General features: G+C 36.7%; 2 protein-coding genes and 1 non-coding gene across 3 annotated transcripts; 1 reads left to right on the top strand and 2 right to left on the bottom strand.

The window, feature by feature from the left end:
* The first annotated feature begins 45 nt into the window (after nucleotides 1–45).
* LOC110872212 lies at nucleotides 46–2,764 on the top strand. Its single transcript, XM_022120998.2, has 6 exons — nucleotides 46–492; nucleotides 1,378–1,475; nucleotides 1,870–1,967; nucleotides 2,135–2,325; nucleotides 2,406–2,470; nucleotides 2,560–2,764. The coding sequence occupies exons 1-6, from the start codon at nucleotides 153–155 to the stop codon at nucleotides 2,578–2,580; spliced, it is 813 nt and encodes a 270-aa protein (XP_021976690.1). The 5' UTR covers nucleotides 46–152; the 3' UTR covers nucleotides 2,581–2,764.
* A 751-nt stretch (nucleotides 2,765–3,515) lies between these two features.
* TRNAM-CAU lies at nucleotides 3,516–3,601 on the bottom strand. Its single transcript is given in 2 exon segments — nucleotides 3,516–3,551; nucleotides 3,564–3,601. It is a non-coding gene; the product is annotated as a tRNA-Met (tRNA).
* Nucleotides 3,602–4,213: 612 nt separating this feature from the next.
* On the bottom strand, nucleotides 4,214–8,597 carry LOC110872213 (transcription factor BIM2). The gene is made up of 8 exons (XM_022120999.2): nucleotides 8,443–8,597; nucleotides 8,281–8,364; nucleotides 8,124–8,199; nucleotides 6,854–6,923; nucleotides 6,672–6,767; nucleotides 5,767–6,170; nucleotides 4,753–4,882; nucleotides 4,214–4,673 (listed from the first exon to the last, which is right to left on the bottom strand). Exons 2-8 carry the CDS (start codon nucleotides 8,357–8,359, stop codon nucleotides 4,569–4,571), a joined length of 960 nt encoding a protein of 319 aa, XP_021976691.1. The 5' UTR covers nucleotides 8,360–8,364; nucleotides 8,443–8,597; the 3' UTR covers nucleotides 4,214–4,568.
* Nucleotides 8,598–12,137: the final 3,540 nt, after the last annotated feature.

The following is a 12,137-nucleotide window of genomic DNA, read 5'->3' as shown; positions in this document are numbered from 1 at the left end:
TTGATGGACCTTTCACGAACTCACATCACACTTCACCAATTGTCTGTTAGCAATACCTGATCTGTAACCGCCCGTAACTTTACCAGACACACCATTCCCCATCTACACTTCAATACTGAGCAGTTACACTCAAATCACACACACACACATCAATGGAAACCTTCTGGCAAAAAGCAAAATCACTTGCAGAAGAAGCAACAAAGAGATCTCAAACCCTAACATCTTCTCCAGTCCGAATCGCCGACATCGTCTCGGAAACCGCCAAACGATCCAAAGACATTGCTGCCGAAGCTTCCAGAAAAGCCGATCAGTTGAAGAACGCTGCACTTCTCTCACTCGCCGATCAAATTCCGTCGCTGTCGATTACGTCAGCTTCGTCTTCTTCTGAATCGCCGTCGGAGTCGGAGCTTGAAACGTTCGGCATCACGGAGGATCTGCGAGGCTTTGTTAAAGGCCTCACGTTGTCTACGTTTCAGAATTTTCCGTTTCCAGGTGTTATTTCGCTTGATCTGTTTGTAAATAGTTTGTATGTAGGTATTGGATTGCTGTTATTTGATGCTGTTAGTTGTTAAGTTAGTTTATGAAATGTTAAGATGCAATTTGACTGTGTATGCTGAAATAGTTGATTCTGATGTGATCTAGTTAGCTAACAGAAGTCTAAGATCAATGACATTTCTGAAAACCTAGATACATTTGTTGAAGTTAATTGTTCAGTTGATTTCTCTCGCTAGATCTGTTTGTGAATAGTTTGTATGTAGGTATTGGATTGCTGTTGACTGATGATGTTGATTGTTTAGGTTAGCTTTTGAAATGTTGAGATGCGTTTGACTGTGATAGTATGAATGCAGAAATTGTTGATTCGAAATTCAGAATTGAAGTAGGTTATGAAAATTGTTGAAGTATTTGCTAGATAGATTGACCTTTGTTAGACTCACTGGAATGTGATCTAATTAGCTGACATAAATCTAAGATCAATGACATGTATGAAAACCTATATGTATACGTTGAAGTTCGGATTTGCTTTTGTGCATCTGTTTACGGTTAACTCTACTGCTTTACACAATAATTATTTATTTAATTATAATATGTTAAGATGTGTTTTGACTATGAATGCTGAAATAGTTGATTCTTTATTTAAAAATTGAAATGGATTATTATAATTGTTGAAGTTTTTGCCAGATATATTGACCTCTGTTAGTCTCTCTGGAAATCTGTAATGTGATTGAATTAGCTAACGTAAATCTAAGATCAGTGACATGTACGAAAACCTAGATACATATGTTGAAGTTCAGATTTGATTTTGTACATTTGTTTATGGCCAACTCTATTGCTTTACGCAATAAGACAACTAAACTTTTAGACTCTCTTGACCTGTAGATGATGCGGCATCTGATGTGGCTACTGTCTCCAATGTAAGGCAAGATCTTTCCGAGTGGCAGCAGAAACATGCAAATCTGGTCCTCACAACTATCAAGGTATGAGCGCTTTTTGTGTAAGTGCATGGATCGTGTTTTCATTCTAAATTGATTAACATATATGTGGTGTTCTTTGGTAAGTTAAAGAATCATGCATCATACTTCTTCCACTGCGTGAGGTTTAGGCCATACGTGTTAGTTACATTGTTTTTTGCATGTTAGGCGCAAATGACTGATGTTCTTGTTGACCTGTGAGAATTTTGATAACCATGTACATTTCTAAGAGCTAATTGATGCAGATAATACATTTAATCAATGGTGTTTGTTCTCTCGTTATTAAGAAAGTATGCTCGAGTAGGGAGTTCATGTCCTTGATTTTTTTTCTATCTTTAAGTCGAATAGACATGCAAAGCATATGTATAAATATAAATGTATAATGATCATAATATTTCAGGAAGTATCAAAGTTGAGATACGAATTATGCCCAAGGCACATGAAGGATGGAAGATTCTGGAGGATATATTTTACACTTGTGAGCACTCATGTTTCCCCGTATGTGACTACTTTATCTTGGAATTTCCACTTCAATTATTAATTATATTTTATTGGATGCAAACTGATCTCTTTGCCCCAAGTATGAAATGTAAATGTGATGTGGTTTATAAATAAAGATCTTGTGTTATTACTATTACTTCTCTTATATGTTTATATATGTGTAGGTATGAGAGGAAGTTTGTTGAGGAGAGCAAGTTAAAACAGATAGCACAAGCAAAAGACGAAAAAAGTGATCACACTCCGGCCGCTGAACCAGAATCGGCGGGAGCAAATCTGCAAAGCAAGACATCTACATCTGAACAGGATTTAGATTCATTTCTTTTGGGAGATCTTGATGACAGTGATGGGCATCCAGGTATTTTTTAAGAAAAAATATCGAATTACTGTTTTGTTGAATATTCTATTTGTGTTGACCTTCATCCTTCTCACTTTCAGATGACGGTGATAATGATGCTTTTGATGATGATGACGACGATGATTTTGACAAGGCGGACAATTCTGTGAGTATATAAGATCATATTGAAACACCAAGTCTGCGGGATTGAAGAATATTGAGTGATGGTTTTTATATGTGTGTGTGTACTTGCAGGCGATTGAAGATGAAAAGTGAGTGGAAGGGTGAAGGGGGTACAGCTTGATGAGGACATGTATTTTTGAGTTTGATGGAAACATGATATGTTCATTTGTAATGTGGGATTGATAAGCTGTTTTTTTTCCGATTGTACTTAAAAAACCTTGTTAAGATGGATTTCGTATAGAAATATCAAGTCAGAATGTAAAACTTCATAGGTGTATATTTCTGCTGCTTCTTGGTGATTCCATTGATGCATCTGAGTGAACATATCATGTTTGGCTCATGTGTAGTACAATAACATAATCACTTACAAAATCTAAAAAATTTCAAGTTAGGCGATCTGACCGAGAACTCAGAGAAAAAAAATACAAGGTTTTCAAGTTTTGAGTGTTGTTAATATTGCAAGTTGACAACCAATTTGTCTTCTTTACTGATCATTGGCGACCTTGAACCTGGGCTCTCCTAAGCTCGAGTTTGGCTCGTTTCAAATAAGAGATCGGGAGCTTGATTTGGTTAGGTTTCGAGCTCTCTATTGAAAACTCGAGCTCAACTTGTGTAATTTTTTAAGCTTTGGCTTAGTTCGGCTTACTAGTTATGTAATTATTTATTAGGTAGTAAAACAAAAAAATATTATATTTTATAAATAATAACCTACTTTTGAATGACAAGCCTATTTAAGCTTGGCTTGTTTCAAAACGTGATATATCTTGGAAGCCAGTCCTCAGCTTACATCCCTAATCTTCTTTGGAAATTCAGGTCTTTGAACAATTTTATAGAGATATTTTTCTCAAAATGTGATATATTTTGGAAATTCAGGTCTTCGAACAAATCAGTTCACTGTAAAACTTAGCAAAAAGATATATATGAGATTAGGAAAAAAAATATATATATGAGAGTAGCATATATGTTCAGTTCAAAACTTAGCAAAAAAATATATATGAGATTAGTAAAAACTGTTTCAAAAAATGTATTGGGGTGAGAGAGGCTCGAACTCTCGACCTCAGGATTACTCAGATTGCTATGAGACCTACGCGCTAGCCAACTGCGCCACCACCCCAGATGTTACTGTATCTCGTTCATTATCTAATAACTGTTCCAAGTGTCAAAAGTGCTTAAGTACACCATACCGGACCATTCATATATTCAGGGGCGACTCAACCATTTTGGAGTCCAAAAGCGAAGTGAAAATCCGAGGCCTTTTTTCCTTTGTCTTTGATGAATTTGTTTTGTTAATTTCATACTTAAACAACTAATAAAAAGTTGCATCAAAAGAAGATCTGCAAAGCACCATCCTGCACTCTTGCACAAATGATTTAACCTGCACATTTACAATAATTTGTTAATATAACTCGGATGATTTGGGTCGATTTCAAACAGAGTTGCAGAGGTCAGAGAACATGAATAATGAATGCTCCATGTTTCAGAACTGATCCATTGCGAGTAGCGACTCTTCAGTGGTTGATGACTTGATGATTTTGGAAATTGAAAACCCTAGTCCAGCGATGCTTCACGTCTGAGCTTCGCCCATTAGATATATACATATAATTCTAAAATTTTGAAGCCCTTTTGGATTGGAGACCCAAAGCAAGAGCCTCAAAAAACTTGGGGTCTCCGGCAGGTCTCCAGCAACAGAATCATAAGATAATAAAACTTAAACCAACAAAAAAAATATTTTAATTTAATTTTTATATAATTTTTCATCTTCAACCACAATAGAGACAAACCCAAATCCCTAACCTTACAAAATCATAATAACAACAATAATAATAAGGATAATAAATCCAAATATTTATCAAAATCACTAAACAAAACCAAAGACAACAGTAATCCACCACTACCAACCAAGCAGTCAGTAACCACCATGCAGCAACTCTTCGACACAGAGATCTCAGGTTGCCCACAACAGAAAAATGACACATGTACAATTTTGATTGGTCTTGCAGCTATACCCCCTCCCCCCCCCCCCCCCCTTCCATCCATCCACCATATTCAAAACACTAATTCTCGGCTTGTGAAATGGCGTGTCACGTCTTTAGTCTTTTCGATGCTTGATCTGAGTTTTCCCCATTGTTGAATTCTTGAAACCGGACCACGTCTTGATTGCTAGGATGAGGATTATTCTCGTGATCCTGAACGCAGATCGATCAATTGATTTCAAAATTTGATTTTTTTAGCACAAACAATAGATATATGTGAACACTTGTGTACCTTTGCAGTGGATGTGCCAGATGCCAGTCCTCTATTTGCTCGTTTCCCGAGATCCACCTGTACGGATATGGTGGCTTGAGTCAAATCCACACCCGAGTTCTGAAGTGCTTGCGTAAGGGAATTCAATAACCTGAAATACCAAACACGCGCACACAAAAGTCATGATGATGTTTATATTAATTATCATAATCCAAATATAAGGAGCATCATAAAAGCGATGCATGAACAATCCCGTGTGTGATAAAGTAGAGGTGGAAGATGAGTGGGTCGGGTAACGGACTAACGGGTCAAAACGAGCCGTTTCCATTACGGGTCAAAACTGGTTGGGTTGACCTGCAAACAATTTTTTTCCTACTTTTTCAATAAATAACTAATGCATTTAATATGGTTACAAAAAAAAGTTATTATAATAATTATGTAACATTTAGAGTAAAATGCCATTTTCGTTCCCTGAGGTTTGGCCTGTTTTGCGACTTTCATCCAAAGATTTGAAATCCTGCCATTTTCATCCGGCTCGTTAACTACATACATTTTTCTTTGTTAAGTCAGGGGTATTTCGGTCTTTTTTTTCTTAACTTAAAGGGCAATTGGGTCTTTTTCAAGCGTATTCAGTCTATTAACATAAAGTGAAAAAAGACCGAATTGCCCTTTAAGTTAACAAAAAACACGGAAATATCCCTCACTTAACGGAAAAATAGATAAGTTAACAAGCCGGATGAGAATGGCAAGATTTCAAACCTTATGGATCTAGATGCAGAAAAACAAACCTTTGGACGAAAGTCGCAAAACTGGCCAACCCTCAAGGACGAAAATGGCATTTTACTCGACATTTAAATAAAAGATGTAGGAGGTCGCATGCAATAATAACACACTTGTGATGACTTTCAACCAGTTTACGCTAAAAATTTTTGACCCGTTTGAGAGAGTATTTACACGAAATCTACCCATTTCATAAGTAAACGTATCAGAATTAGTCAATTAGCGCCTCTACCACAAAATTTCTTTGATACTTACCCTTGAGAATAAGCACTCGAAATGCTAATTGTGCCACCTTCAACTGTGAACTCCTCTTGCTGATTCGCATCACCGGCAACAGGAACATCAGAAGACTGCATATTGACGTTACAGTGAAGGGCAGAATGGGAAAACGTCCCGTCAGCTTGCTGAACGGGAACAGGAATGCTTGGTTGGACAGCTGGCATTGCCATTTTACTCGCTAATTCAGGTTGCGAATCCATCATATTACAGTTCACATCTCCACCAGGGTCGGAACGAGTTGGATTCGGTGTGCCCGTGTTGATGGCAGGTGCAATCGAGGCGTTTTCGTCAAATCTAACGGGATACGATGGAGTCAAGGCGGAATCCGGCTTTATGACAGGTGGATGACCGAAACCTGGGACCCGCCAATGGCTGTTCCTCTACACGGAAAAAAAAATGGAAACTTTATCGATTGAATAACGACCATACAGCAACTTGCATGAATGTTAAAAAAATGTCTGATTTTTGAAAATCACAATCACTTAATAAGTTGTAGTAAAACTGGATGTAGACGATAGTGTTTGGACGTGTGATCAAGTATTCGACGTTTAAGCGTTTTGAAAATTACTGTTTTCGTCCCTTTGGTTTGTCAAAAATCACTATTTCAATCCATTAGCTTAAAAATTGCGATTTCAGTCCCTATGGTTTCACTTCCGTAACCATTTCAGTCCACCTCGTAACCATTTCAGTCCCTGTACTTAACAGAATAATGGATTGAAATGGTTACGAAAGTGAAACCACAGGGACTGAAATCGCAATTTTTAAACTAATGAACTGAAATAGTGATTTTTGACAAACCACAGGGACGAAAACAGTAATTAACTCTTCTGATTATTTAAGAAGTTAATACGTAAACCGACCAAAAAGGGTATATTAATTACCCAGGGCATTAGTTTGGTGGGTTCTGCACTCCAACCTTGGTACGATCCTTCATACTTTTGTACTCTTTCTTGTAAATACTGAACATATTCTATCACCTGCAAGAAGATGCACGGGTCAACCGAGATACTCATCGTCCAAAAAATAATTAAAATTCAAATATCCTTATGTTTGGTGTATTTACCTCAAGCAAAAATGATGCCGTATCTCTCTTCTGATCACTATTGGGTATCAAATCCCTCAATATCTGGAACCTAACAAAGAAGATAAGACGTGTTCCAATTCATTATAGACCGCTAATCTTAACAGATCTACGATATATAAATAGAGTGTCGTTCAATACAAAACCAATTTAACTGTGATACATAAGACGCGTATGCAATCGCATAATCGTCTCTCTTTCTCTCTCCCACTGTATCTGACATGCACAACCTACAAGTGCTTATGCGGTTCCGACACTTCTTTGCTTAAATTTACTTGTGCATTAAACGCACCCCTAATTCAATATCATACTCGGTTAATCCCACCAACAGCAAAGCTAAGGTAGGGTCTAAGGAGGGTAAGATGTAGACAGCCTTACCTCTAGCACGTAGGAATAGAGAGGCTGCTTCCAGGGAGACTGATACGAACCGAGGCCCAGTTCCACTTCAGATTAGGAACCCATTATTTGACCCAAGCCCCGTTAGCTATAATATTGTGGGCCACAAAATCAGGAGTAGTGGTCGTAACCGTTCCCTTATTTTCTTACTTAAGTACGATGTTTTAGGTTAATTTCCATTATCGATGTTTATGTTATAAAAATTAGGGTTCTGAACCTTGTAATCGGAGATCAAGCCTATCTCGAATTTGGCTACTTATGTAATTGTTTCTTCCAGTAATCAAAGTTGAATTTCTAGTTCTTATCAGAGACCCTCGGCTCGATAGTAGTTTTTGTATCAAGCCTTGGACATGAGGCACATAACACTCAGCAATCGGGACAAAGGCCGATTTGTGCATGTACCCCCTTGTCTTTCGGCTATCAACGCCACCACATGATGCATGATTAGTCGTCCGCCGCTTTTAACGTTATTTTCACGAAATTCGTAAAATAACGTTATTTTCGGCTACCAACGCCACCCCTAATTCAGTATATATTATTGAATTATTTATTACAAGATTTTCAAACGCACGAGCAGCGTGAAATAACTTAATATAACTTAAAGACAACTAGTTACACCATTAATCTTTCCTCATAAAAATACACAAACTAAGGATTGTTATCAATCCGATAACCCTAAACAAACAAGCATAACCTACATCCTACGGATCACGATTACATTTCATATCGATTAATTTGCTCACTTTGACCCTGCTTCACAATAATCAAACCAATTTCATCAAATCACAAACTCAATTCCACACAAAACAACAAATTAAAATACAAAAACAGTAATTATAACGAAACAAACACATACCTTTCATTAATCTTGCTCCTTCTACGCTGCTCGGTCACCGAATGCTTGGACCTAGTAGCATCACTGTTCTTCCCATCTGCAACAACCCCAATTCAATCAACACCCAAAATTACAACAATTTTTCAAAAATCAATCAAATTGAGAATAAAAAACATACCTTTAGAAGATGGGTTGGTGTCTTTTTTGGCCCCGTAATCTTCGTAATCGTCTTCCTGGTGTCCTTTGCTCGATTTCATCTTCCCTGTTGTTGATAAAGATTTCATGAATTTCACAGAATTGAAGACAAATTGATGCGATTGGATCTGAAGAGAAATCTTACACGATGAGATTCGAAGATCTGAGAATTATGGGTAAACGCCGGCAGGGAACGGTGGCCACCGTGACAACAACTTCTTCTTCACGGGGTTGCGAGAAAGCCTCTTTTCACGTGCTTCTCATGAGCCCCCTTACCCTTTTTTTTTTCTCAAATAATAGTATCCGAGTTGATTTTGATTATTCGGTACATGTATTGGTATCTAGTTTTCTTGATATCGGTATTAGGTAGGTTTGGTATTGGTGTGGGTGAAAAATGACACCGGTGCCGAATTTTATATAACATTAAAAGAGTATTTTTGAATGCATATCTTTTTTCGTATTATTATATTATAGTATTTTGTACCCGTATTGTGTTACTAATCATACCGATTTTACCTTACTTGCTATTTGTATTGCGTTGGTATTCGTACCGATTTTACATATTTGGTACTCATACGTGTGTTCAAAAGATATAAAAAACAAAGTGGTACCAAACGCAGGGTATTGTATCGAAATACCAGTACCGAACTTGTAACCGTATTTGTTTTGGTAAAAAATCTGATAAGGATAATGTAACCAATTTTGTAAAGTGATCTAGACAGTGGCGGAACTAGCACATTAAATCAGGGGTATCCAAAAAAAAAATTTAACGTACAATCATACAATATCAGAAAATGACAATATATAAATAAAGTAAAGAAAATACCTAATAGATTTGTTATCTTCTTTTTTTCATAGCTTGAAATCGCTCAATCACATCGTCGTCTATTACCTTATGAAAAAATCATTTTCGACCGCAAAAACCATGGCATTGTTCAAATGGATTATTTTATTATTTGGGTTTTATTAGTTATTACAATTTGGGCTTAGTTACTAAAGGTTTTGGGCTTAATCAATAATATTAAGTTTCATAATCTTCTCTTAGGGGTATCCTCGTATATTTTTAGGGGTATCTTATGTATAAAACCGAAAAAAAAAATTACACTGCAAATACGAATACGGGGTTGGGCCGTAGCCCATGCTACGTCTAAGTGTACATTGGTTCCGCCTCTGGATGTAGAGTGCTTAGGAGATGAACGATAATGAAATGAATGTTAAACGAGTAAGGTAATCAAACACAGAGATTTATACGAGGAAAGCCCTTGATCACTAGTAGATCGCCGGCATAAAAACCTCGGATGGTGAAAACCATCACTATCAACTATATTGCACAATTGAAAATTGTTTACAACTTCGGATACTGATCAAGTATTTTACAACTGAAAGCTATGAGTGTTGTGAGAGTTTTGGTTCGTAGTATGTATGCGAAAATGTGAATTGTCCCACTAACACTTGATCAACCCATTTTGAATAACAACTGAGTCCAATAATCTTGGAAGACCATGTTCAAGCCCCATGACCGTTTGTGGAAATAAATGTGCAGCATCTTGAATGAATTATTCCCGAGATTCCAGCTAAGACTCGGTCCACTTCGTTAATAACCTACACATGAATATTAAAAAAAAACACCGAGAATGACTGTTAGAAACCACAAGTAATAATAAGGATCCTTGATCCTCTGAGTCCCTTGTAACATCCCGAAAATATAAATTCTTAAATTTGCAATTAGATTGCGAATAAATTAGTAAAATAAATTAACTAGGAATGACACTAACCTAGTTAAATGATGACTTATGTGTAGTTAAAGACATAAAAATAAACTAAAAGAAACTAGAGGGACCAAAAGTGTTTACTAGTTTTAATAAAAACAATTTATTAAAACACAAACACCCCTTGTGAGGGTGCTGGAGATCGATCAAAGCAAGGGGGCGACCAGGCTTGTCAAAACCCTAAATTCCACAAAACACCCAAATTGAAGGTCCAAATCTGATCCAAAACGAAATCCGAGTTAAGATTAGTGATCCTCATTGCAAGGGGGTTATAAGGTATGCAAAATTTGATGAAAATTCCCTACTTGAAATTCTCATGAATTTGGGAAATCTGAAATTTGATGATGCATGTTTGTTATTTGGTTAAGATAGGGATGATATAGTATCTAGGAGTAAAACCTAGATAACATGTGAAATCAAGTCTAAATTCTGGAAATTTCACGAACACATTGAAGGTGATTCATGGGTTTTGGTGAAGAATAGATAAACACTAGGGTTTTGAGCATTATTCTAGTGTAATATGGGTCATGGAAAGAAATTACTGAAATATGAATGTTAAATTTTATATGTGAAAGCTTGATTGATGTAAATTCGGGCTAAATGATAAGTTAGGGACTTGTTATATAATCATGTAAAATTTTGCCCTTAAAGTGTTTGTATAAATGCCTCAAAGAAGGCTTGAAACTGAAATTTAAAGTTAAAACGCATGATTGTGATGTTTAGGCAAATTATGCGACATATGATTTAAAAGGAGTTCTAAACGTATCGTGATTGAACTCTTTAGGAAAAGATACCGGAACGTCGAGTGGACAAGCCGGTGGCGACTTGCGTTTGAAGGGCGTGCATTGAAGGTATGTAACTTGACCCGTTACATTAAATGAATTGTTGTTAAACTATGCATAGTCGCATTGTAGAATAGAAGTTGTGTTGATTTTGGTGACCATGATCGTTACTTGAATTAATAGGGTTAGAATTGATAAGGAACTGCTTGGTAGTCATCATATTGGAGGATTTCCACAAGATGAGCCAACGGGTCGAATAATAGTGTAAATTGTAGTATTAGTGTTTTAATTAGTTAGAAATGGCGATAACAATCACAAGAGCATTAAACCATGGGATTGATAAGGAAATGCAAGTGATGCTAAGCCCTGGATGATGGGCATAAGGCGCCATAGGCTTACTAGTGAAATGGTAGTAAAATGGGTAAAGTTAGAGTGGGTCGAATAAATGCATAGTGACATTTAGTCGTTCAGTCCGTAAATCAAATTTTCGGTATGATAATTGTAATAGGTACGTCGGTAATGAATTTACAGACGTATAGGAAAAAGAATCACCTAAAACGGACTTACGAATCAAAAGTTATGGCCAAACGAAGTTAAAAATCTGAATTTCCAGAGCTGGCAGCAAATGCAGGTCACAAACCTGCATCTGCTGGAAAACCGTCTACCCCGCGCCACGCGACAGGATCATTTAGATCTGGCGCGACACGCGACGAAACAAAGGGTACCTGGCGCGACACGTGACAGGATCAATTTTGAAATTTTATTTTATTTTTCATGATTCGATGTCGGAACTCGTTTATATGTACTATATCAATGTCAAAACTAACATTTTTAATGGTTTTGACCTTAGGTGATAATGGGGATCTTACGGATGGCAGTCAAGCAAGTTTTGAAGAACCGAACACAACTTTTGAAGCTTCCGTGATATCTAAAACTTATTAGACAATGTTTTCGTAATGTAAACAATTTGCTTATTGTGTCATGACCGTTTAAACTAGTTGGTGGCTGTCAAGTTTTGAATACTTAGAACTTGTGTTGGTAACTTATGTCTTAAGTTTAAACATCTTTTATATATAATCATATGAATTTTCATTAAATTCATATAGTAATTAGACGGGCGTTACATCCCTGCACTACCGGCTAAGGATAACTGATCCAGACAACACCTCAGAATATTATGCCCTTACAGTACTGAAACATAATATTTGGTACGGTATTCGATAACAAAACGAACAACTCTAAATTACTAAATTTTGTGACTTAGGGTGAAACGTGTGATTGTATATAAG

Source organism: Helianthus annuus, chromosome 8 (assembly GCF_002127325.2).
Source record: "Helianthus annuus cultivar XRQ/B chromosome 8, HanXRQr2.0-SUNRISE, whole genome shotgun sequence".
In the NCBI taxonomy this organism is placed as follows: Eukaryota; Viridiplantae; Streptophyta; class Magnoliopsida; order Asterales; family Asteraceae; genus Helianthus; species Helianthus annuus.
The sequence above is the reverse complement of the archived record's forward strand: the minus strand, read 5'-3'. Positions and strand labels throughout refer to the sequence as shown.